At 50.7% G+C, this 27711-nt stretch overlaps 1 protein-coding gene across 1 annotated transcript in view; it reads right to left on the bottom strand.

The window, feature by feature from the left end:
• The window catches only part of LOC117237715 (lateral signaling target protein 2 homolog), a 41933-nt gene extending 21138 nt beyond the window's left edge, over positions 1-20795 (bottom strand). The window contains exon 1 of the mRNA XM_033501999.1: positions 18290-20795. Within this exon, the coding sequence (XP_033357890.1) occupies positions 18290-19424 (1135 nt within the window). The 5' untranslated portion in view covers positions 19425-20795. The remainder of the gene's footprint in view (positions 1-18289) is intronic.
• Positions 20796-27711: the final 6916 nt, after the last annotated feature.

Genomic DNA, 27711 nt, shown 5'->3' with positions numbered 1-27711 from the left:
GTTCGCTTAATAAAATCTCAGCTATGTCGATACATTTTCCTCGAGCATTCGACCAACCTCCCGTACAAAGAGGTTATCGCTCGAGATGGTTATTGGATATCGGGAGGATCGGTTAACGTGCAGCGTGTAAACCTGATTCTTTTTTATCGCGAGGATATGGCGAGTGTGGTACGATCGCGGAGAGCTTTGCGGTGGATGCAACGCGTGTTTGAAATTCGACAAATGGCTCAAGTATAATACGGGCCAAGCTGATCGTATTACAAAAGGTTATCGAAGTTGAACGTCGTAGCGAAACGCGAAATTAATTTTAATGTCGCGTCGTACGCCGTGAACTTTTCGCGGTATGCATCGAGCACGTGACGAGCGACGTTCAAGAACAGTCGCGCGCATAGAGAAGGTACCGTCAATAAATAGTACCTACGCCGCGAAAAAGCTATACAGAACTATTTCCGAGTGTTTTTACGACATCTCTTGTGTAGAGAAAAACTTGTGTACACACGTCGATCTTCCGTGTATTCCATTTCGTTCCGTGGAAAAGTGCGAGGATATAACACAACCTTCATTGCCACCGAATGCATAACACCGATCGGCCTTGTTCGCGTTTTGCCACAACTTCGGGTTATGTATTTACAATGAAAAGAGACAACTATGCCCTCTTTTCAACATTGTACGATCTCATTATCCATAGAAAACGTAATCTTCGCTTCAACCTTATTGCAAACTTTCCGCGCGACTCTTTATTTAACCGATCATTGTCTCGGAAAAGACAAAGATAAAATATTCAGTAGCTCGCAAATACAAAGTTCAAATGTTTGCTCTTGCGCGATAACTCTCGTTTAAAAGGAAAACCACGATCGTCTTTTTAAAAATTTCAAATATTTGCTCTTCCATTCACTCGGCTCGTACGCAACGCAAATCACCGATGACAAAGAAGAGCAAAATAGAAAAGAAACAAGCGAAAGAAACGGCGAAGAAATTTTTCGGAAAAGCGAGTAGAATCGCGTATAAGCTTTCTGCTCGTTCGCGTTAGCCGCGCTATCGCCCAATGACCGCGGCGTATTCACCCCGAAACGACGCGCCTTCCTCTTTCCCTCTCTTTGGCCGCTCCTTTCCCCATTCCCCGACTCGACTCGTCTATCGCTCGGTACACGCCAAAAGCCAACCTTCACCCCGCTGGCGATCAACCATTTGTCACCAGGCCGCTGGATTTCCCATTTTCCGGCCGATTTCCCCGCGACGACATCGGTACCAACCCCTTGTCGCCGCCATCGTCACCTCTGCGCGTTCTCCCTTCGACGTGCCTCGTGTCTTCCCTCTTTGTCCCTCGAATCGTCCGGTAACGCCTCCGCCCTTGGTACCGCGCGGATTTTCGGGATCGAGGCGACGCGACGCGACGCGACCGACACGATAGAACGAGACACGGTGTAGCCTATTTCGCTGACATTCGCCGCTACTAACGCGACAACGCCGGCGTTATTCACGACCCTCCGTGCTCCCGGCCAGAAGCTCATTTTCGCGGTACGCCTCCGATCTTCCAGCCCTACGCTCGGGGCTGGATCGTTAGTTTTCCACGCGAGCGACATTGTCATTGTCACTGTCGACGAATCGATACGGGCGAGCCGTACGTACGGATACCGACCAACGAGCTTCGCTTCACGCTTCTCGCTCCTGCGAGTCGATGGTTTTTTAAATCGCTAGTTTATCATCGTTTTCATCACACTTTCTCCTTTCCTATTCTAAGCTTGATTTAGCCTTTACGTCGTTCGCACCAGCACGTTTTTCTAAATTTTCTACATTTTCTTCCGCCATTTGGCTTTCGTGATTCGTCATACTCGTACCGTAAAAATTTGTCCTCGCCCTCTCTCTCTCTCTCTCTCTCTCTCTCTGTCTCTTAATTAAAAAGCAGCTGTCAAATTTCTTCTTGTCAGTGGTTTCTTATCGCGATTGTTCGTATTCGAACAAACGAGCGTCTTTTTAACGCCAAAGAGACGCGACGGCGCTCCTTTCTCCCCGAAGCGTGACGTATCGGAAGCGAATCGTGAAATCGGCTCGCGAAACCATTTGACCGCGTTATCGCCGCTATTACCCGATATGAAAACATAATATCGGCTGCGTGGGGTAACGATCACGACACGGCATATCCGCGTAATGAGGATCGCGTGTGCACCCTGCTCCGTGCACCTCGACGATGCTCGAGTGTCGGCGGCTACCGAAGGTTGCTACCAACATTTTCCTTGTCTTCTGTTACCTTCTCTCTACCCCTTCCGGCCCGCCTCCGCTAAAACCACCCCACGCAGTATCTCCTGCAATATCCGCTCTTTAAGGGTGAAACGCGATACCGCGCGCGCGGTTCGTTCGATATCTCGTTATAATGTGGCAACAGCTAACACTCGTTAACCCCCGCAGGGGAAACCTTGCTCTAGTTCAATCATGTAACAGTATCCGCGTCCTAATGCGCGCTCGAATTTTACTCGTGCTCGAAACGACGGAGTTCTACACCGTCGGAGTTTCGTTCTCTCCTCGCCGTACCGGCAAGGATTTCGCTGCTTCGTTCCATCGCTCCTTTCGTTTCTCGCTTCTTTTCATCGGCGCGTTAACGAGTCTCCGTCGATTTGACTAGCTGCTATCTCGCGATACCGATCATCTAACGTCGGTATACGGCTCGACGTATTTTTCATAGTTGAACGACTCCGCTTTTTGCAAGTTTCTCCATTCCGCTGGTCGATTACGCGATTATATAAACCGTCCAAACTTTTTTCGAGACCAACGACTTGCATCTATGAAATCGTTTATGGCAAAAAGATCGCATAGATGGTCGTAAATAGCGAGGCAAGCTTAGAGGGGGAAAAAATGCTCCTGACATCGTCACCTTTCTCTACTTTTCGGTACACGGAGTCGATCAGCGTCGTGACTTTTCAGCAGGCCATTTATCAGACCGTGTCTGGTCGCGCGAAATTTAATATTCCCTGCTGCAACCTGTTTGCTGCTTTTCGTCGTCAGGCCTGCCGACCGTGGATGACAGAAACGTCGATAACGGTTGCAACCCGACGATTCGACGTTGCACCAGTATCGCCGAGTTTTTTGCTCGCGATCGTTAAAAATTTTCACCGGTCTTAACGACCTCAAATTACAAGCCACCGGGCAAGCGGTAGCTCTGCTCTCCTCGCCGGGGCTGTTATTGTTCGCAACGTGTCCAACGACAGCCGCGAGATTCGCCGCGATTTAATTGCATTTGATTTGCCCTTTACGCGAAATACCGATTATTCATTATCCGCGTATGCCCCGCGGCGAATAAATCATCCCGCGGATCGGCCATAAAACCGCGCGCAATAATTACTCCGATTAATTTTAATCGCGATACACGCGATTATCGTTAATACGACGATTCATTACCGTTAATAGTTGGCCGGTAGTCGAGCATGCCTGGCTTTTTTTCCCCCCGGCCTTTTTATTATTAATTGCAACATTATAAAGCCACCGGATGGAAAACTCCGCGTAATACTCCGCTCTCGAACGTCTCCTCGGCCTGCTATAGCCGTCTGGTTCTATACCGAACACGATCCGGTGCATACATACTCGCGCGCAACGCTCGTGTAAGACACGAGACTTTAGCAAGTAGATGTTCGTTATTTATTTCAGCCACGCTTCGGACGAGCCGGGGTCGCTCGATCGTTTGTCCATAAGATCGAGGTAAGTAGACTGGTTAATGTAAGCATAATGTGCAAATAGCTCGGCTGCCAGTGTGGCGTTATAACCACCGGAATAAGAGAATCGTCGATTAACCGGCCAAACCGTTATGCCGCTGCCTGGCCGTCTTTAACCCCTTTGCGTCCACCATATCTTACGCTTTCAATTTCGCTCCTACGACCGATATTTACACCTTACGTCGCTTCTTAACGAACATGCTACACCTACGTTTGGTCTATAGCGTCGTAAAAATGAAACTGTCTGCTGCATATAGGTGATATTTCTCGTCTACGGATACGCAACGATTAGATTCGATCGATGCACGATTTAGCGAAACAACGTAAAGCGCTTTTGCCCGTTCATTTATTTAATATTACGGAGGAAACTATTCGAACAGGCGTAACAATTTCCAAACGGGCCACGCGTCGACTCGAGTAAATCGCGAAGAATCGCAAATTCGAAGAATCTGCCAAAAAATAACGAATCACCGGTGAAAGTAACGGAGCGAAGCCTCGTTAATCACCGCGGCTGGTTGGTTGGTTGGCTGGTTGGTTGGCTGGTCGGTTGGCTGGCTGGCTGGCTGGCTGGCACGTTTTCACGAACGAGCGAAATCAATTGAAACGATCGCGAAGAGGCATTACCGGCTCGGCCACTTGGCTTCTCTGGCGACGTCTTAAAAATCGCCCGGCTAGATTTCGCGATTAGACGACCAACCGTTCTCCTCGCGGTTCTTCTCGCGGTTCCCCTCGCGGTTTCGCCGTGCGAATATTCGCCGTGGCCGGCGTACTCGGTTCCCGGACTGTCCAATTAAAGAATGCGAAACGCCCGGCGTTCGTGTCTGTGGGACATTAATCCAGAGCAAACATGGCCGTTCTGGGCTCGCGTATCGAGCAAGGCTATCGTGTCTAATGCGCTAATGACTCCGGGATCGATTAGCCTCCACGCTCGTCGTCTTATTTCCGCGTGTCTCGCCGCTTCTTCGTCAACGTGGTCGTCGCCGCGCGTTTCCATATCTCCTCCGCCACACTCTCGGACGTGATTCCTCGTTCTTTTCGCCCACACCGGAGATACTCGGCGTAATCCTACGCTATGTTTGACACGTACAACGCGTAACTATACTTTTTTCCTCTATCGAACGCGACAGACAGCATACCGTCGTAAAAGGCTAATGGCAGACACCTTGGACATTGCTCGCGGTAAACACGTGGATTTGTCGCGTCTTAAGTAACTTTCGGTGAAGAGGAGTATACAGATTTTGGGAAACGTAGGACGCGAGAATCGTTCGATCACGATCGTTCAGAGTGGAAGCGGAGGAAAAATTGATTTAACGAGTCGGTAACGATACACCCGTTATCGATTACATGGACGAAAGTTTGAACGCGTCGGGGATTTCTGCCAGTACGTTGCGACGATCGATGCTACTACCATCCACCGCGATAGTCGTCCGAGAGTGCACTTTTGTTTCCAAGAGGAAATCGAATTTCGACGCTGAGGACGTAGAAATACGGCTGTGGCGCGAACAGACGGGCGCAAGATTCAGGCGTTCAAGAGGCATACTTTATAGTTTGGAGCACGAGCTACGAGTCGTTACTGCCTAGCTACGCGCATGATAAATAACACCGCGTTACAGGCATAAAGAAACGCGCGTATCGATAAACGTAATTGGTTTTCACGCAAGGAAAGTGCTTTTCAGTGGAACTCGAACGCGTTCAACGAAGTAAAATTGCGACGAAATTGCGTCCAGCTCGACCGGACACGTGCTTTCAGACGAAGACATTCTATTTACGCAATTTACAGCGGCACGTCTATCGCCTTTGCGGCGACGCTGTGACATCGTTTGCCTCGTGAATTATATCTCGAGCGACGAACAACTCGTCCAAGACAGCTACTATTTAAAAAGGCTAAGCTTGGACGCGAGTGTGAAATAGCGTGTATTATTCATGAGATTCGGTTAATACGCCTGCCGTTTTCATTGCACGGAACTTTCCAAGGAAATAGCGAATTATAAGAAGGCCTGTACGATGAATTTCTGATAAGTGCAACGGTTAATTATACAGGAGCAACCTCGTTTCGCTAAACAGTCCAGGGAGTCGATCGGGGAAGGGAACGAGAGAACCGCCACCCGTTTCTTTTCCTTCGCTATCCGTTGATAAAAAGTAAGCGATTGCGAAGCGCACGGCATCGAAGAATCAACAATAGACGCTAATACGTCGTAGATCTTGGCGGTCTCGTTGCCGTGCAGCCGAAATTACGGCCGGGCCGGAAGTCGTTCGATCCCGGTCGAGATACGATCGTTTGCATACGCCGTTGGTCGATACGCAGGCGAAAAAAAGCCGCGTTTCTTTGGCGATTCGAGGCGACCCTGGGTTTTGTTTCACTTAGCACCTCCGCACGGTGAGGAATTAGCACGACCGTAAAGTTTCGTGGAAGGCGCACCGCGAACGTCCGCCGAGTGCCGTGCGATTTGCATGCGAAACGAAAATAAAACGAGAAACAGAAGGTAGAAAAAGGTGGGGGAAGAAACAGAATGAAAACGTGAGAGGAGAGTAGCGGTCTGAGAGGGGAGTGGAAGGAAAGGAAGCAAGAGGAAAGGGCAGGAGAGAATGGAGGAAAAAGGAGAAGAAAGGAGAGGAAAAAGGGAGAGAAAAAAGGAGAGGAAAAAAAGGAGAAGCACGAAGCAACGGCAATTCACCGGGGGCCTAATTACATTAGAATAGGCGTATTTGAGCCGAAAGGATGGTTTCCTCGAAATCGATGCGTTCGGTGGCCAATTTCACGACCGCTTCACGTCTTCATTCTGTCGCGTCTCGCCTCTCGTTGCCCCTCGGACCGTCTGTTCGGACGGGCTATCTAACAAGCATCGGAACATCAACGGCGAACGGGGACGAGGAAGGTTCTCGAACGGAAGTCTCGAATTCGAAACAACGAAGAAGGGCCCGGCGAGCACAGGCGAGCACAGGCGAGCACGGGCGAACACAGGCGAGCACAGACGAGCGCGAAAGAGCACGCGGTGGTTCGACGCGAGTCTTCGAAAAGGCTTTTATGGCTCTATTCTACGTCACTCTTTCTCTTCCTCCCTTCCGCCCTTTTTCCTCTTTTCGTCTCAGTTCGTGTCCGCTCGCCGCGTTTCGCAGTCGTTTCCAACTCTTCTCTTTTCCTTCTTCTCCCTTTACGCTCTTTTCGTTTCAGCTCGGTGTTGGTCGCCGTTCTGCGGTGTTCCCCGGCAGCCGGACCGGCTTTTTCGTGCGTACACGCCGCACGGCTACTAGCCCGACGGCCCAGAGAGAGCGCGCCACACGAAGCAGAGAGGCAAAAAGGAGCCGCTGCTGCGGGCAGCATCTCGCCATCTCTGACAATCAGCTCTCGCCCCTGTCGAAAAATACGTGACACGCGAAAATCAATTTCAACGGTGGTTGCCCCGTCGTCCCCGGGCCGTAAAACCTATTATAGAAGCCTTCGCAACGTTCGTCCTTCCTCGCTCGCTTCTTCGTCCGCGGCTCGGCGCGAACTTGCCTCTCTTTCTCCCCGGCGGAGGACAACGGGGCCGCGATACCGAACAGAGCCGACGATTCCGCACGATGGCCGTATTAAATTCCAATTTTACATTCGACGCGTGCACACGCGCCACGAGCGTCGATAGAGCGATCAAACGACCTCGGTGCACCGAGAGGAATACGAGTATTCGTTCGCCACGCGAGAGCTAGTGAAAAGATTTACACGCTGCCCATTGCGCGTTCGCTTCGACGCGTGGCCTTGTCTGCGTACAAGACGCGAAGAATTTCTTTCAACACGGAGAACACGAGGGTGGTAGGACGTGCGCGCGTAAGCAGAGGTATCACCTTGCGAGTTCCAAGAGTAAAACGAAATTACGCGGTGCTTTATTTCGCCGCTTTATTTCTTCGTACAAGCCCGCGTCCTCGACTCTCTCGCCCGACAACTTCCACCGAGACGACTCGAGGAAACGAATGGGCAGGATCAGCCGGCGAAAACAGGCAATAAAGCCGGCGAGAGCTCAATAAAAATCGGGCGAATCGAAACGTCGTTCGTCGCGTGATCCGTGTGAAATTTATTTCTATTTGTCGTTGTTGGAGGGTCGTCCATGATCGCCCCCTCCCCCCCACGCACGCCACGAAATCCCTCAGCGCGGATCGTGTCGTCGCGTCGCCACGGGAGCGATTTTCCTCGGGCACGCGTCTCGCAGTTTTGCGGCCGAGCCACGACGTGCGAGACGACTGAGAAGCGAGCAACTACACGAGGGATGGTAGACGGCGGGGAAACGGGTCGGAGTGATTATTGGACGCGGGGATCCACGAGCAAACTGAGACGGATCGATCGCATAAATCTCCCGGCACGGCGTAATATAAAGCCGAAGGCGGCCGGGGCTGGACGAGCATCCAACGACTGGCATAAATACGACTTAGCGAGTCGCGATCTCCGCCGACTAATTGAGAATTATTCGGCCGCAATAGCGTCCAACTTGCACACCGCTTCCTCGCTAATTTCGTTGAGTTATCGGAGGAAATCTTGTCCGGAGGAACGCAACGAGATTACGCGGCCCCCTTCCTTCTCTCACCCCTCGCCCCACACCCCTCTCCACTCACCCCCTCCCCTTTTCCCTAATGAAATTGCTCAAACATAACGCACCGGTGAATCACGTTCCTCCGGAATTTGAAGGAGATTCGGCTTTCGCTCGGTGGCAGTCCGCCGGCGATGGTAGATTCCAACAAATTTTCTCGAAAACGTGTTGGACGACGATGCACCGTAGCGTTAAATAACGTCGAGCCACGAAGACTCCGAGGTATGACAGAAATATGTAATTGAATGGTAATTTATTGCTTTCGAAAGGAAACAGAAATACGAAGGATCGTAATACGCGTCGTACGTATTTCAGAAGCAGATAACGTAAGCAGTCGACGGAAGAATGTCGCGTAATTGTACGTTTCTCGGTGGAGACATCGCAGGATGTTGAAAGTTCGTGCTCCCGTCCAACGATCGAAACGTTTCAAACGAAATTCAAGGAGTCCTCGATGCAAGAGGGTAAGGAAATTCTTTTAATTTTCAACGAGGGACACACCGAGTTTCCGTACGTGCGGCGGCTTCACCCTTTCCCTCGGGCTAAAATGATATCATTAACATCGCTTTACGTCCAATTTGACCGGCCGTGACGTTTTATTACAACTTGGTACCCGGTCATTTGGCTAGCACGACAGTTAGCCCGTAATACGAAGTTGCACGAACCGCGACAGCGTCATAATTTCCAGCTGAGCCGATCGCAGCCTTCTTGCGTGCATTAATAGGTCGCACTCGCTGCTGCGTATACTCTGCTTGCCTCGATTAGAGCGGACAGCACCCGCTGACTGTGTGTATGTATACACGAAATGAATCGAAACCGCCGTTATTTCTCAGCTACCGTGCCATCTGTCCGCGGCAATTGCGCCTGGTGCCACGATTTTACTTGCTTATTGCCGCCCCAAGATTTCCGCACCATGTGTTTCTTTATCCCTTTTTACGGAGCTCCGCGAAAGAAAAATATATACCAAGCCAAGATGCGGAAAAAGCCAAAGTAAACGAGTACCCTCCACGCTGTTGACTCGCGTATCCTCCAATTCTTCCATTCTTGTTCTACCATGTTTCTCAAAATAAGTACTCGCTTATTTCGCGGTCTCGTTCAAGCAATCTTACGAAAGTATACGTACGAGAACGCGTTTTGCGATCGTCCTTTCGATACGACGACGAACGCATCTGGGTCAACGAGGATTTTTCCTCTCTAAAGTGTTTCTCGTAACTTACGTAACTCGATGGCAGGCCTCGACGTAAAAGAAAAACGCGAGATAATGCGCAACAGGACTCCCGTTTTCGGTTAGAGGCTGTAAGAATCAGCGTGTCAGAGCGCATGAGAAGAGTCGGGTGTCTTCGAAAAGACAGCACACACTTGTTCGAAAACCGAATGGTCACTTAACGCAGCGGGGGTGCCTGCTTGTCGAGTAAAAAGTTCTGCCGGCATCCGGAGTCTCTCTCTTTCCTTCTCGCCCAAGAGGGGGTGGGGCGGGCGACTGGTGTTTTGTTTGTTCGGCAAACTGTCACAACAACTCGAAACGAACGACCCACCCTCCTTTTTATCTTCCCTCCGTCTTCTTTTTCTTTTTACCTCTCCCCGGTCCTCTTTCCTTCTTATTTAACCTCGAGGATCCGGAAACTCGAGTGGCCCTTTAACATGACTAATACGCGTGTCTCCTTGGTCGCTTGGAACAGAAAACGCACGACAGGTTCGAGGACCGATCGCACGGTCCTCCACGACTCGACTCTGCGTTTCGACTAGCTAAACGAAGCGAAAAGAAAGAGACCCGTGGCTGTAGCTTCGACAAGCAACGTTGCATAAGAATCGCATCGAGATATCGTCCAACCATCTTTCCTTGGATTATTCGCAAATTTCTATTCGCCTACGATCAATCGTGTAATTTTAGTTTGACGGTTTCCCAAATTTACCAATATTCCCTTCCTATTGCCGTAAACGATAGATTTAGGGAATCGATCGAAAAACTTGGTAGAAATTTCCCCTGTATAAGGGGTAACCTGTGTTGCCAAATGTTCGTACGGTTCGGACGGTAGATAAGAAAAGCTTCGACAACTTTGCGTAGTGGCTTTCTTCGCCACGAAGTAACAGCACCAAAGACCACGCCTTCGTAAGAAGCGTACGTTAGGCAGCTCCAACCGCGATCCATAAAAATGCGTCGACATCTCTGTACTTAGTCGAAGCCGGGTAAACAAGACTGCGCAAGACTGTGCAAGGGCCCACACAAGCGCGCGGCACTATTCTCGCGATCATTTCCTCCCTTTCACCTCCGCAAGACTCAGAAACTCGAGCATCCCTTTTAACGCGGCTAACGGCTACTTGTACCGATTGGGAAAATGAAACCACGACGTATTTGCCGTGATCGAGCCCCCGTGAGTCGCACGGCGTTAACCCGTCGAATCTGAGGAATTGCGCGAGCGTTATCGGTGAAATGGCGCTAACGGGACCAAGGATAAATAGGCTCGATTACGCGTAGGTGCCACGTTTAATTATAGAATCGTCCACGCCGCGTAAATATTTTCATCGCTTCGTCCGGCTCTATGCTAATCGCGAGACACGATCAGCCCCGTTATTATGACTGATAATTTCAGCCGCGACTGTGTTACGCGGCGAGAGCGACGTCGGTGCTTCGCTTAATTACCGGCATGATCGTTTGTCGTTGCAACGAGCGGCTACGCGGACGCGTGCCAATCAGAACGCGCGGATGGTAAACAGACGCGCTGGAAAAAGGGGAGCTAGACTAATTGACGTGTAATTGATAACCGAAAGACCGCTTGGTTAACCATCCATCGACTCTACAACGAAGATCGTACAATCGCGAAATTAACAGACAAAGCGTACGGTGTACGTAACCAACTACTAACTAATTAACTTCTTTCAACTACAGAATCGCATTTAATATCGGATCGTTGTACGGGAGGAGTAGACGCGATACGGGCAATTTCTCATCTCTTGTAAAAATGTTTCTACTATAATACGTAATATATACGGCTGTTACTTTGCGTATTACGCGATTCTCGCGACTCTATTACGAATCGGCATCGTTATCGTACACCATAAAATTTGTTTACTATCGTCAATTATCTTCCTCAAGCTCCGAGTGTTGGATATCCTACTGCTTCGTGGCCAATTTCGCCACAATCGGTGTTACTGCTATCAACGCTATCGGGAAAACGATTAACAAAATACTAGACCGATCGTTCACCGCAAACTGGAGCAACACGAGCGCGTTTTCATCGAGAGGGTTCGGAGCTGCTTCCTCGTTCGAGATTCCCGACAAACCTGTTATACACTACTCGGATCGTTATCCGACAACGTGGTATCTTTTGTTCGCGCTGTTCGATGCGCTGTTCGATGCGCTGTTCGATGCGCTGTCCGATACGCAGCTCGCAGGTTAGAAGCCCGTCGTAGTCGTTACGCTCGATTGTCCCGCGAACTGGATTCGGCAGCAAAAAACGAGAAAATCCCAGGCAGCGCGAGATGCGACCTGTTTACGATGCACGGCGGTGCGGTCGATTTTGCGGGCTGTCGCGCGTAGAAATCGTTAGATCGTTCGAGTCAAGCAGACGGGGTAAAAAGCCGCCTCGAGTGTTATATGCGTGTTCCGCGAACCAGGGAACGCTTCCAACGTTCAACGGACGACGCGCGCGCGAGAAAACGAAAAAATCCACTCCGGGCGGGCGGTAATTTGAGGTAAACACGAAAACGCGAAACGATCGCGCGAGCCGAAGCAGGTAACCGATAAAAACACGCAAACCGGCCCGGGGATCGTTGCACACCGGACGGACAGATACAATTTGCCGATCGATTCCTCGTTTGTGCGTTAAACCAGCCGAATCGGCGTCGGTCTAACGCGGCTTATTAAACGAAAGCGAACGCCTGCTTCCTTTCCCAGCGACGCCTACTTTTTATCCAGGAAAACTAATCCACTCTTACGCAGTTTCCCCCTTCTACTCTTTTTTCTTTCTCCTTTTTTTTTTATTCTATTATTTTATCGCGAATAATATATATTTTTTTTTATAGAGAGAAAATACACGTAAAAGAATACTTGAGAGGTGGTAGGTAATAAGCAGCACGCAGCGACAAAGTGTAAATGGCATGACGTTCTGTTAACGTTTTACGAGTCGAGCCCGAAAATGACGAAGATCCCGCGAGGAATCGAAAGGTGCACGACGCGTGTACAGGGTGATCTTCTACGGACGACTGAGAGGTAATTTTTTCGATATCGCAATTTTGTATCGTTGAAGCAATTACTTTGAGAAAAACTTTACATCTTTTTTTTTTGACACCGCTGTTACGAAGAAAATAGAATTTAGTGAAGCAAAAAATTGGAGACAAGAAGAGGTCCATATTATTGTGCCCTCGAATACGAATGTTGTTTCGGGTTACAAGGTCTAGAAACAAAAGAGCTATAAGTAGATTTCTATCGCTGTTTCTTGTAGCCTTCAGCTGGACCTACGCACCAAGGTCAACCTTTTTGGTAATGTCCTTTGCTATAAATGCACGAACCTGCTCCCTATCGTATTCTATCTTATCGCAACACCGAGAGAGTACACTGTACCTATACTTGTTTCGATATATTTTTCTATCAGAAATTCATCCACTCGTTCATCCATCAGTCAACCTCAACATGTATAATTTGTAATAAAATGGATCGATCCGAAGGAAACGCTCGTCGACACGTAACGAGGCGCACCAGGGTATACTTTGTACCCGGAGATACGATCGGAAGAAGTCTGCCCCAGCTTCCGGAATCAGCCTGTACGGTAGCGTTGCCGATAATTGACCCGTAGTTTCGACAATGCAGCTGCAACGATGTACTTGGCCGGTACAGTGGCCGATGAGAACGTAAGGTCGCCCTTACCCAACTCTTTCCTCAACCGAGGACCACTTCGTGTTCCGGAAAGCAAATTTTATCGAAGTCGCGTAAACGGTTCGGCCGATCGCTGATAAGACGAGGTACATGGAGTGGGCTATACGAACGAAAGCCAGGGTTCCAAGCGCGCAGACAGAGTGGCCCAAGCATGACGAGGGCATATATCGTCGAGAATCTAACGACTGGGTACCGTCGTAAATCGATACCTGCCTCGATTCCCGTACAGGGCAGCGTCCAAGCTTACCGCGCGGGACGGACGAAGAACAACAAACAGCCAGAGAGAAAGGAAGGACGCGTCTGGATCGAGGGAAAACGAAGGGGACGAAGAGAGAGAAGAGAGAGAGAAGAGAGAGAGAGAGAGAGAGGCGAGATAAGAACGCCGCGTAAGTATAGAGAGCATAATAATCAGAAGTAAATTGCGGATACGTGAGGCTACCGTGTTGTAGGGGCCTCGGGCCTCGCTGACCGCGTCTCTCTGTTCCTTCGGTTCTTCTCTTATTTCGTCGATGTGTTCGATCCCATACACGCGCCAATGGCTCACCCATACGCCTCTACGAATATACGTTCGAACGTACGTACGTATAAACTTCTATGGATATCGAGAAATGCGTTGGTACGCGTGGAACGTAGCAAGACGCGGCAGATACGTACGATCGGGAATACCTAACCCGGCGGTAATCTAATTTGAATCCCTGAAGCTCAGACTTCGCCAGTAATGGAACACGTATCGAATAATATTACGAGCGATTCGATTCGATATCATTTGTAATTCTGGTCCCGAGACCGCAAGCGGGCTTCTCTCCGAGAAGGCAACCTCGACCGGTCTCTGCCTGACTGCCGCGCTCGCTGGCTCCGATCGGCTCTCGTGTGAACAACGCGTTTTATGCGTATTCCGGGTGGCACGGGGTAAAGAAGGGGACGAATCGCGTCGTATTCACCCGCAAAAACCTTCCACGGACGATCTCGCGCCGACGATCAAACCCCCAGCAGACTCGCCACCAGCCTATGGGATAATGGAGATGATCGAATTCCATCGGGAGCCCGGTACGGCACGTGAGAAATCGACAAGACGCGGTACGTACGGTTGTAGTTTCGTGAAATCGCAGATACGTCCAAACGTTAAATTCGTCGATATTTTGGAAAATACGTGTATGTACGCGCGCGTATTAAACACGATCTCTCCACGGTATTAATAAGTTGGTTTTTCTTTTAAACAACACGGATAAAATAATTTGTCGAGGAAGATGACCGAGTTTGATTAATTTCGGCTAGTTTTCAATACGCGTGCGGCCAATCACGGAACCTCGTAATGGCCCCTGTAGCTGTTGCCTCTTTGCCTAATGTTAGCCCTTTTAAAGAACGTATCATAAATTGCGTAAAGCGAAGGCGCACCGGCTTTTATACCACGTTGCCCGAGGCGAACCGTTCCCCTTCTACTTTGCCGCCTTTCTCTCCTCCAGCGAGATCCGAAGACGCCCTTGCGCGCCGTTAAAAAGTGGCATTTCGGACGAAATATAAAATTGATAAAACCCACACCATACTCCCGGGGGGCGTAAATCTGCGATTCCCGACGAATCTTCGTTAAAGAGCGATTCCTTCGTTATCGAACCATCGTTGGATTACGAGATTTCTAGATAAATTAACCTTCTCACGAGAATCAATCATAGCCGATGCATATTTCTCACGCGGTGTCGGTATCCTCTTACGTGCCGATACCGACACTAGCGATCAAAGCGCGGTATTTCAGACGATTCGACTCTGCAGCGATTCCTTTCTCCTCTTCTCCAACATCGACTCGTGACTGTGAGATATTACAAAAATTCGAATACAAAAGTCCCAAGATTTAGACAACTTGCGTTCCTTTCGAACTGCCGCTATTTTTTCGTCGCTATCCATACGGGCCACGAAACGTATCGCGAACTCGATCGCGGTGGTATCGTATACGACGTAAAAGACGCGAGGACGACGTCTCTTTGTTGAAACGTTTCGCATATTGGCCGCCGCGACCGCCGCCGCCGCCGTCGGAAGTACCGGCTCGCGTTTTCTGTATCACGCTATATGCAAATGAGACATATGCTCTCGCCGCGCCACATAATAAATTACTCGTGTAGAGATCGCCGGTGTATAGGTGGGCCTAAAATTACGTACTGGTCCTGCCAGGGACACACACGGATGGACGAGGCCAGGCCCCGACCGAAACGTGTAACGAGCTATGGTGTCGGTGTGCGCGCGACCATCCACGTCTGGTCGTCTTACGGCTTATGGGATAATACGTGCCTCTTACGCGCCCCTCGAACGTAATGCCAAACTGTCCTTTCGTCAGGGAACGGGCTCTCCCTTTTATTTCTTCTTCTGTTGCTCTTTTTTTTCTCTCCTCTTCCTCTTCCCTTTTAAACCCGACTATATCGGGCGGCGTTCGTCGTGAAATTTTTTCTTCCTACGCCACCGGTACTAACGCCACCGTACGCACGAGGTAATTGGTCGAGAAGAACGGAAGTGCGGCATGAAAATGATGAACGACGTCTTGATGCCCGAACAATCCGGCTGTCTAAGGACGCGGCATCGTTTCCTTGTCATTAACGCGCCACCAACGTGTCAAGGAATATTGAAATCTCCAAGGATATCGGCCGTCCGCTTCTTCCTACCGCTCTCGTTTATCGCGTTACGCGCGTTTCTCGTATTCTTACGAAAGTGCAGGAAAACGAACAACCGAATCGACGTCTCGCAACGTACGAACCTCGTTGTAAGGTCGTCGCGTCTTCTTTCGTTAACGCGGTGCGCCGCGTCGTGACCGACAGACGCAAGATACACGTAGGCTGCGTTTCAAGGATACGAAACAATGCAACATTTGGCCACGTATCTGGGAGAATCGGTCCTCTCCTATGGCAGCTGCGATAAGAGTTTCTGGAGAAGCGCTTGGAAATCCGCTTTAGGCCACCCCCGAAGAGCAAGCTGCTTGTTTACGTGGCCTGTCTTTCGAGAGAAAAAAGATCGTTTCCTTTTCTCGTGCAAACACGGCGGCGACGCGTAGCATAAGCCAACGGCGTTGTAAAACAATTTGCCCAGACTATGGCAAACAATGGACGATCACGAGGATGGTCGTTTGAAGAGAGTTGGAGAGGTTTCAAGGTCCACGAAAAGGGTGGCTTCCGTCCGTAACTTTTTCGTTTCGTAAAACCCTTAATTTTACGATGATTATTGCGAGTTTCTCTGGCCTTTTCGGCCATTTTAATCCCGCCAACGATGCCAAGTTCAATCTGCGAGGCACCGTAGGTCTCGTTCTGGGTTACGGAAAACTGGGTTTTACGATCCGAAACGGGACGCGCTCGGAAAAGGGCACGTGTTTGCGCATCTACGCTTCCACGTCGGGTAGTTTTTGTTGTTGCAGGCAATTGGATTACGGAAAGATCAGAGACGGCCGCCGCACGGCCTCTCTGTTTGCGTTGTCGATTTCCCAAGATATCGTCGGTAAATCCAATTCTTGTAAGGGTTAGTTAGCGTGCACTGAAATTTTTCTTTCGGAGCAAGACTCTCGTGTTTATTGCATCTTCGACGAAATTACAATTCCATTAGGACCTGGAGTGCCTCGATCGGATGTTCCGACGATCGGACGAGGGTACAACTTTTACTTAGCCTATCGTTTTTCGTCGATACTCGCACCCTCCCCCGCCCCCCTTAGAATCTACGCCGACAAAGGGGATCCAAAACAAACTCATTCATGGGGAAATCGTTCCAACTCGCAAGACAAACGTGTACGATTCCAGGTTTAGCCGCGTCTATTCGAGGTTAACGATCCAAGATGACTCATGAATCAATCCGTTTCCCTTTATCGAGATACGGAATACGCAACGTCCGATATCATCAATGGCGCATGAGGTTCGCACACGATGCGTACCATCATCCAGCCTGTCCCTCGTGTACTATCAATCGTGGCCGTCAACTGGTCGTCTCAAGATTAATACTTCCGCGTCTCCGGGAATCGCCGCGCGAAACAAGCCCAACACCAACGATATCGACTACCGTTTCGTTTCGAGTACGAGCCAGCGAGTAAAATCCAAGCCACGGTGAAAAATGTCATCGTCGTTCAATTACGGCGCATCTTGCAACAGACGGTAAGAGCAGCTACTAATATTAGTAGCGTTCGCAGAAGCCTGCTTCTGGAAAGTAGCACTTGGTATGTGCTCGACGACGCTCGTGAGCGCGCTTTTCTCTCGTCTCTAAATACCGTAACAGCCTATCCAACGAAGCGGCGCCTCCACCGGCTTCATCAAAACTACTTACATACTCGCTCTAATCGTTCGATGTTCGCTCGCTCGCGAAACAAACAAATCTCGTCTATCTGTTATCTAAGACTCACTCCGCATCGACCGTCTTTCCAACGAGAACAATACGAAGGATTTATGTTGCACGCGCATTGTCACAGACGACGGGTGACGAACAGATCGAGTGTTCGCGTCGTACGACGATCAACCGTGTGTTCCGGTGGTTCCGGGATGAACGCATCGTGCCGGGACGCATAAAGGGAAAATCGATCGAGACGAGCATGGGTGATTAATATTTTTGATAATAGCGGATGTTTGCGGATGAGAAGAGGGTAAGAGAGACAATTCGTGGGTTAGAAGGGGAAGAGGATTCGATTGGTCGCGTCGCAGGAAACAATGATAATAGCAAAGTATCGTCGGTGGTATCGGCGAAAGAAACGAAAGAAGCGAACGTACGGCGGTTATCGAGGTTCGGCGAGAAACATCCATCAAAATTAAGGTCTGCATTCATCGATGATGCCACGATGGGAACACAAAAGCGGGCCTCCACCATTAATAAAGAAACCGTCCATTCGATTCTATTAAGAGTCGTTGGCTCGACGCGGAATTTGCATGTGCGAATGAATCGTGCTAGGCATTGTTTCATAGGTTACACCGGGATATCGTGACGATACGTATACCGCGACTGAAATACGACACACGTAATCAGTTGCTCCATCATGCTTCCGTAATAATTCCTATTTTTGCCGCGTGCACGATTCGCGTTCAACGATTCTCTTTGCGAATAAATTCCGTCAAGTGATGATACAGGTAGATAGTAGCCGGTGTGCTCGTCGGTGACGACAACTTACGCAACGCGTGAAAATCGTAGCCTGTTACGAAAATGCTCACCTTGACTGTGCTCGCCGGCGTCGAACGTTTTGCTGGTCATTTGAAACAACGCGTCCAGAGGACTTCCCTGTCCCGTTGTCCTTTTCCCGTGATGCCCGCTCTGAGAGCCGTGCTGCTGAGACGTTTTCCTCTTGAACTGTTGCTGCTGTTGTTGCTGCTGTAACACCGGATGATGCAGTCCAGGGTGCATACCGTGGTGCAAACTGTGGTGATGATGATGACCCAATGGATCGGGACTTCCGGAATCGGAGACGGAGCTCCTCCCGGACGAGGACGAGCTGCTAAGAGGTGGTTCGCTGATGGAGCCCGACATAGACGCCAGGGACATACCCATCAAAGAAAGATCCCTCGGCGTCGTGGAATGGTTGTGATGATGATGCAGATGGTGCTGATGATGAGACTGCTGCTGCTGCTGCTGCTGCTGCTGTTGCTGGAGATGATGGCGGTGATGGTGGTGGTGGTGGTTGAGATTCGACTCGACCGTGTCCCACGGACGTACGATTTTCGCCTTTGGCCGATGCGATAAAATGTCCAGAATGCTGAAAGATTTTACTCCTCGTTCGTTCGTGTCTCGATCCCTGTCGTCTTCCTCGTCCGAGTGCTGCATCTGCACCATCTTCAGCCGTTTCAAGGGTTTGAAGTAATCGTCCGCGGCACCGGCCGCCGAGGCACCGTTACTGCTAGTCCTGCTATTCGCTTCCTCGTCGTCCTCGTCGTCCTCTTCCTCGTCTCTCAACGTAGTCACGGAGTCGCCGCCGCTGCTCTCGTGGGTGCGCAGGCCTCTTCCGTTTGACATTCTGTAATCGCCACTGCGAGAATAACTGTCCTCGTCGTCGATCACGGAATCTCTCGGGTAACTCCTTCGCGGGCTCAGTCTCTCCGCGTACTCCTCCCTCGATTGGGACAACCTCTCGTCGTCGTCCGCGCTGGGAGCGACGACGACCAGAGGCAAGGGGCTCGGGCAACCCACCGAGATCTCGTCCTCGTCGTCCTGAACGTCGCCTCGGCCGGGGGAGGCTCGGCAAGGTGTCCGTCGGTGAGCCGGCGAACCTAGGCAGCCCGGCGTCGTGGCGCTGGAAGACACCGTCGTCGACGGCGACATCGTGTACGATTCTGTCATTTCCGTGGTGCACATTCCTGACGGACGATCGTCGGATCCCTGTGACGCGCGGCCGATTCTCCGGAAACGACGTAAGGAGCCGACGAGACGAACGATCGCAGGATCGATTCAATCGACGGTCAATGGTTCACACGCTACACCCATACGCGAAACGACAACATTCGCGAGTTTCTCAAAATCCATCGACACTGAAATTTCGTCCAACACTTGGCCGCATTTTCGCGCTAGATTCTCCGACCAAGTCGTCGAGAGTCTCGTTCAGACCGGCTGCTGCTGGTCCTCTCCGATCCAACGAGTCATCGTGTGCTTTTCGTACGAGGCAACGCGACCGCCGCTCCACTTTCCGACGCAATTTCTGCTTTCAACGATGCACCGTCATTGTAATTCCCGCTGATCGTCCTCAGTCATCGTTTCAACGGTCCCTCTTACATCACGGTAACCTCCTACGACTCCCACCGTACTGTCCGTCGTTGCGTACCTGTCATCCTTGGATCCTCGTCGAAACGATCTTCCTTTCCAATCGATTCTCGCACGATTACCAGAGGACACGAACGAGAAAACGGAGCGATCCAACGATACGTACGAGGATTCGTCCGATCCCGAGGCACTCAGGCACCACCGTCTTCGCAGTCGTGCGTCTTCCTTATCGTCTTGTCCACGGTCCACGACTCGCACTTTGCTGTCAAAACGAGTCCGCTCCAAAACGAGTCCACTCCGAAACGAGTCCGCTCCGAAACAAACGCGGAGCGTTGTCTGACGCTAGAAACGGAATTTCACACGCGCGTAACGCTGTCGGACGTCTCGGTCGCGACACTATCACGGCCTCGTAGCACACAACGATCCGAATAGTCCGGTGATCCCGTGGTCAGACGCGAGCATATCGAACGTCGGTTCCGTAGACGCGGACGAAACGTCAATACGTGGATGGTAAACGAGCTACGGGATTTCGTGGCTCGCTATCAGGCCAGGCCAAGCCAGTGACTCGAAATGGTACGGGGACGGGTATCTCGAGCCGGTGTTCCTGCGGGGGCAGGCACTTGGCTCTCGACCGCCTCGAACACGACCGGAGGAGGGAGCACGATCGTTCGAATCCCCTACTACGTCTGGTCGGTTCGTGCACCACCTCTGCCGATGGGACGTTCCTAGTCGGTGTTGCATGGGCGGCCTCAGGGTTAGTCCTGCCTATCCAAACCCCCGGTCAGGCCTAACCGTATCCCCTTAGACACGGCAAAATGACGCTGCCTCGATGGAATTTTTACGAGACGTACTTAACGTCCCGTGGCGCTGCTCCACCAGCCTTAACGTACCCCGGCCCTTTCGTCCTTCCTTCCTTCTTTCTTTCTCTTCCTCTTTCGCCGCTTCGTCCCTCCCTCGGCTCGTCCTCCTTCCTCCACGACACGTAATACGTAGCGCTCTTTCTCTCTTTCCGGCTCTACTATCTTCTCTCTCCTTTCTCCCCTTTGTCTCTCTCTCTCTCTTTCTTCCTTCGTCCAAGTTGACTGCGAACGTGGGATTGACCCTCCACGACGAAAAGCTCGCCTAACGAGGCCCACCGTGATTCCATCCCACCCGGACTGCCGATATCCAAGTTCCGCTCGGCCGCCACTCGCGGACCACCGCTTACCAAATAGCGCGATTTCCAAACTCGCGTTCGTCCACGTTCTCTCGCTGACGATCGTCTTCCATTCTCTCTTCTTTTCTTCCTTTTTTTTCCTCTTTCCTTCCTTTAGACGTCGTCGCATCGTCCGTGTACGGTCCGATTCTTATCCGAGTTTCTCCGATGTTGCTTCGTTCATCGACGCGTGAACGGACACTGTTGCCACGATGCGAAACGTCCTTTATTACCACATACATATCGCTTTATCGCTATTACTCCAACTTCGGTACAAAGTGCTTGTCACAGTCGATCACGGTAATGGCAGAGCAATCCCGTTCCATTTCATCCATCGATAACAAAATCTACGTACACGCGCGTACATTTTCTCTGGTAAGAAAACAGAAGCAAGAAATCGGCATGATCGAGGAAGAAATTCGTTTCTACGAAGGCCGACCTTCACGAAGCTCGATACGATCGCAGCTCGTATTTACTTCTTTTATGGATGTTTGTTCCTCCGTAGCGTTGTCTATCCAAATCGAGGTTTCAGCCATTGACGACGATCGGTCGGGACAAGCGGAAGTCACCCGCGGTGCTCGATGGCGAACATGTTTCCGGAATCGTTGGCAACGATCGTCGTGTAGGGTCGGTCGAAACAGGCAGGGGCGGGGAGGGAGGGAGGAGAGGAGTGGAAGGAATCGTCGACCGAATAACGTCGTTTCGAGCCGCGCTCGTCCGGAACGAGTCTAGAAAGGTATCTCGCGACTATTACATACAGACTATTATCCGCGATCGGTGCTGAGAATCGATTCACTCGCCATGTAATTGTAGCAATCTGGTCGACAACTAGCAGCCGACACGACACGAAAATATCCATCAAGCCTCTTGCCACAGAAGATCGAATTTTGCCCCCTTGACCGCTTCACAGTTCGCTAGAGAGGACCTGTGTATCTTTCGTCTCTCTGCCCTTCCCACTGCCTCTCTTTCTCTTTTCGTCTCTATCTTAGGAACGGTTGCGTGACTTTGGAGTTTCACAGAAAACGCCTCGGTCTTCGTAAATTAATTTCCATTCGGATGGACAAGCTTTTGAAACGCAATTCGAGCGCTTAATTTGCTTAGATCAACGCGTTTCGAAAGTCATTTGCAGAGATTGTCCGCATACCTCGACCGCGAATATCGTATACAAGCTGCTGCTACGTCATACGTCGCAGAAGCTCGCGAATCGTCTGCGAACGTTCCGCAAATCTTGCTCCATACGCGAACAACGTCCGCAAGCTTCTACCGCTTTACGATTCACGCGCCTCGTCATTCTCAAAGATAAACTAACTAGCAGCCCAACGAAATCGACCCGTTTTTTCGTCGCGTAGCTCCTCGAACCGTAATAAAAGCCTTCCGTTTACGTAATTCCCCTAACAAAATACAAATCGATACTACGGTCTTTCCTTTGGACTTGCCTAAGAGATATACTCGTTGTTTCGAGCGTAACGGAAGAGTGGAAATCGCGACAACGATCGAAGATCACGCGTAACTGGGAATCGTGAGCCTCTTAGGAGGCTAGCTACGATTTGGCAAAGACCAAGGCGGGAAGGACCAAGAGGCACGGAGAAGAGATAGCGCAGTGCAGTTGGAGCAGCAAAGGCATACCGAACCAGAGCAACGGTCCGTCCGGTACTTTTTCTTCTCGTCTCTCCGGCCTTCCCGTCGGCTTTTCTATCCCGATACAAAGAGGCGCGAGCGAGCCTAATTATTATGATAGCTCGCCACTGGATTCTGTCGGTCCCTTTGATCTACCGCCGTTTAGCATGATCCCCCGATATTTAGGTAGGGCCCATTGTGTCCTGTCGGTGGAAGGGGATACCTCGTGCAGCGAATCGTTATGGTGGGGTTGGTCAGAGGACCACGAACTTGGAACGGTCCTCGCTCTCTCTCTCTCTCTCTCTCTGGGACTCTCTGGGACGCGATAAACTATTCATCAATGAGCGGCTTTTTTCACAGAAATTTACACTTTCGTCCAACTTGCTTCCCTCCTTCGACCGTAGACCACACGCGTGCGCCGCCAAGAACCTCGTAAATTCAAAGACGAATCGATTCTCCGATATTTCTTCGGTGATTACCTTATCGATCCCCCAGTGTACCGTAGGTATTTAGCTTGTCGCCAGACTGAATGAAAAATTTGCTTGCGCGATACCTGTGGATAATTCGATGAAGAAATAAAGAGACAACGATCCAGCCGGATAATTTGCAGCGTGTGACGGAAGGACTCGCGAGGAAACCTCTTGGTTCGAAGCAGCTTCGACGAGTACTCGATGAAAGGTTATTTATGCGCTAACGGATAATGTTATTTATCCGCCGACCAGCAATCACGTTGGATACGCGTAGTCTATGCACGTCGAATTCGTTGGTCGAACAAATAAGCAGCCACGAGTAGACCTTTCGCAACGTCCTCGAGTGTTTCGCGGTTCTAGCAGAACCGGCGCATAACTCGGACTTTTCTACGCCACGAATTTCTGACATTTATGGGAATGTTAGCGGGTCGATACGGACGTTATCGAGATTCCGAACGAGTCCGAGTCTCGAATGTCACTCGGCTATCCGTACGCCGCTCTGTACCAACGATTAAAGCAACGAACCTTTCTTCTCGTTCCGGAGGAACGCGGATGTTCCAAAAACATTTTTTCCTATGCAAGAATCGAAATCCGTGTCTGATTAACACGCCTCTTGCGACTTAATAAGTCGTTAAGCACGCGAAACGAGGCGGGTTCGCAACTACCGATAAAATTACCATTACTACCAGCAGAGAAATCCAGTAGGTGCTTCGTAGCGCACGCACACCGGCCTCCCGAGGCAAGGAAAAAATGACTTTACATCGGGTCTACGTTTAACGAAATACCGCACACCGTGCTGCCACTCGTACGAGTAAAGCGACGTGACGAGCACTAATAACTATCCAGTACGCCGTCATTCTTATCGAGTCGTTCCATCAAAACCGAGGTTCTCTCTTTCAGCTGATATAATGGACACCTATACTTAACGGTAATTGCCGCGTGCATCTCGTCGTAATAACGAACCGGTGAACAACTCGCGCGGCCCACGGCGGAGGAACGCTTGTTTGCTTGGCCTTCCCTCGAGGCCTTGCCTCCGCTTCAAATCAAACAGAATTTAAAAGAACCTTTCGTCGTACGCTTCATCCTCCGTCATCCGTGTAAGCGTAAAGTCCCTTTCGTTCCACCGGCGAAATCCACCGTCTTCTTAAGCGAATGAAATTTCGAAGCACGATGTCTCTTTCCAGGCAATCTGTTGCGAACGAGCTTTTCCGTAAATTACGGTTTCCACGATCAAATCTGCCGAGTAAGCGCAAATATTCCCGTCGTATCGTCTTTGTCCGTCTATCGTTCCGCGAACAACGCTGCCCGGATGGACGATCGGTCGATTCTCTCTGACTTGTAGGTATAGCGTAACTGCTGCACAAACGCGTCTCGTAGCAGGGCAAACGAATCGCACAAAGGGCTCCACCCGTGAATAACATTAGTCTAAACATGGTTCGGTGTTTGGACGGCGAGGCTTGGTCTTAATCAAAGGCATCGAACAGCGCGGCGTGACGACGCCCGCTAATAACGTGTATACGACGTCTTCGCCGCGCTATCGACCTGTTCCATCACGTTCTGTGTCCTCTCCGCGTTAGACGCGATACGTGTACTTAGCCATAATTGACGAGAGCCGGGGACGAGTCACGCGAACCCGCTCTCCGACAGCAGTTTAACGTGGCTTTGGCGCATGTGCGTTCTCCTCTCGTTGCACCGCTCGCTTGTTCCCTCCGGACCGCTGCCACCGCCGCTGTCACCGTCATCCTCACCGTCGTCACCGTTGTCGTCGTCACCGTCGTCGTCGTCACCGTCGTCGTCGTCACCGTCGTCGTCGTCGTCGTCACCGTCGTCGTCGTCCACGTCGTCGTCGTCGACGTCGTTGTCTACGTCGTCGTCCACATCGTCGTCCACATCGTCGTCCACATCGTCGTCCACATCGTCGTCCACATCGTCGTCCACATCGTAGTCCACATCGTCGTCCACGTCGTCGTCCACGTCGTCGTCCACGTCGTCGTCGTCGTCGTCGTCGTCGCAAGGGGTAGGGAGCCTATCTATTTTCCCCTTCTACGCGCCTCCGGCATGTACTCACCAGCATCGGGAACATGCCGTTGAATTAACCCCACTCGCGTCCATCGTACAGCCCTCAACACGCCCTCGTGCGTTTCGTTGTCTCTCTCCTGTTCAAGGTTATCCTGCCTGTTCCTGGTACCACCACCCTTCTGCGCTCGTTCGGCTCCGTGCCGCTTCCGTTCCAGTCCACGCCTCTGCCCCGTTCTGATTGGCGAACGAGTTTCGACGCGCCGCGACGCTGATCCCCGGGACCGATTTATATCTCGCGGCTGTTCGCCGCCGCCACCACTGCCACCATCGCCACCCCTCTTCGTCGCGAAATTTTTATGTCCAACGGGGGTTGCGCCAACGCTTCGCCGCGTCTCACCACCCTACGCTACACGCCTATTTTTCTCATCTACGCGCCAGACTCCTACCTCTGGCGAAATTACGTGGCCAGGCACTGATTTAACGAGCTTTCCTCCGAGATTGCTGATGGATCTGTCTCCGTGGACGAAAACGCGCGTCGAAAGCACGAACCGACCAAGGGGATGGAGAGAACGGAAATGAAAATCGCTGGATAGAACGCCTCGTCGACGTTTGATGCGACGAAACGATCGTCGAAATCGAATCGCTGCGCCGTGTCGTGCGCATTATTTATTTATTTAGTAGGTTCCGAGCTCACATTCTGCGGTACGAAGAAGAAAAGGGTTTACGACAACGAATGGTAAATGTATAGCAAAGAATACGGAAAGAATATAAATATACGAGCCAAGATGCGTAAAAATAACACAGAGTTAAGAGTTAAATAATTGCAAAGCTGACCGCGTCTTAATTTACGATAAGGTGCAGAGAAGAGATCGACTCGTTCGTAGATACCATCACTGTCACGAGACGTGAATTTGTACTCTATCGGCTGTCCAGTTTCCGACGAAACTGTAGAAACGCTACTTTCGATAGAGTCCGAAGAAGTCGTGCAAACTGTCGCTTTTGCGGCTGATCGAGGCAAATAGGTACCGCCGAACGACCAGGAGTCCTTCGAAGCTGGCCGATAACCGCGACCAATCGAACAAACGACCGGTCATCGTTAACCCCTGCGAAGGTGTCGGAACTTTCAAGCATCTCTTAATAGGCACGCGACCCCGTACAACGAAGATGGCTGCTCTTCGACTGCGAGTCGGATGGGGAACAATCGGAGCAGCTTTTCTATTTGATTCGACTGTGTGGAAGGGGTTCGTTCTCGAGAGAAAGTCGATCAAAAAAAAAGAAAAAGGAAAAAAGACGGATCAAAGTGGAAACTACGACGACGTTTCGAATTTGTTAAATCGAACGAGAGCTTCGGTTCGAAGAGCGAATATGGTGGTATTTCGAGATATTAAAGAATTTTAATTTCTGATCGACTATCTTTTAAGAAAGGACTTCTAGCCTGGCACGAATTCGATCAGCCACTTTTCCTTAATGCACGAAGCCATTTCGCTGACACGGCCAGACAATTCCGGGAGCCAGAGTTTTCGCTTTGTCGATAGACTAATGACACCGTCGAGGGCGTTTAAACCAAACTTGCTAGTCTTCCGGTTCTACACGCTCCTTACACGCTCCGGCGGAAAGGGAATTCGTGTTCTATCGCTCGGAAATGATTCGATATAGCTCCGGAGAACGTCTGACCCGGCGGAGCAGCTAGGGTGCTGACAAATCGAGTCTCGTCTCGGTCACCGTGAAACTCCTCCGAGATTCTTTTCGTTCGCCCTACGATCGATACCGCCTTTTATCGACGAATCTTCGACTCTCAAACCGATTATACGTTAAAACCGTACGTATTACTCGAAATGGAAAGATTCCCCTTGCAACCGCCTCCAGATCCAGCCGCTCTATCTTTGAAACTCAGCCCGAAATGCCAAAAGTGTTCGAGCTTGTTCCATTTAGAGAAGAATCAGGCCAATCAGCTTTCATTCTCCTCGTCTCTCGCCGATTCCACGGCCACTCGTCTCGCTATTATTAATTTCCACAGGGTTTCCCACAAATTCGCAGAGCTTCGTAGGCGCGACGAATCACCGCCAGCTTGCGACATGTAAATCGAAAATTCGACGATGAACTCGACGAACTCGTTCCGTCTCGTTTCACCACAATCCGTGACTGTTTCTTCACGATTCCGCCTGTCTCTCTTCACCTTCGTATTCTATGGCAGTTAGACACGCTTGCCTACTTCGGGCAGTATCTATGGGTGGGCCCAACGATGGCGTTCGACGCCTACAGCCGTGTTTCACCGGAGAAAGAGCCCAGGTAGAGACGCGAACACGGACATCGCTCGAGCTCTCCGCAGGCGTTTATTTGCAAGCGTGACTCTGGGTCCGATCGATTCGCGATACTCCGAAACGCTCGCCGCTCTCTTCCACTCGCTCCTACCGTACGAATCGCTCGTCAAACACGCGCTCTCTATTCGTTCGCACGTACAAACAACGATCTTTGCGCGGTGTTGCTCCACGAAGGCGAACAAAGTTGCCGAGTTTCGGAATCTTGCCATTTTTTATCTTAGCGGGGACTCCTAGAACGATATCGGAACGTTGCGTCGAAGCAT

The sequence above is a fragment of the Bombus vosnesenskii genome, unplaced genomic scaffold (genome assembly GCF_011952255.1).
Source record: "Bombus vosnesenskii isolate JDL3184/JDL3185 unplaced genomic scaffold, Bvos_JDL3184-5_v1.1 scf7180000013264, whole genome shotgun sequence".
NCBI classification, from domain to species: domain Eukaryota; kingdom Metazoa; phylum Arthropoda; class Insecta; order Hymenoptera; family Apidae; genus Bombus; species Bombus vosnesenskii.
The sequence above is the reverse complement of the archived record's forward strand: the minus strand, read 5'-3'. Positions and strand labels throughout refer to the sequence as shown.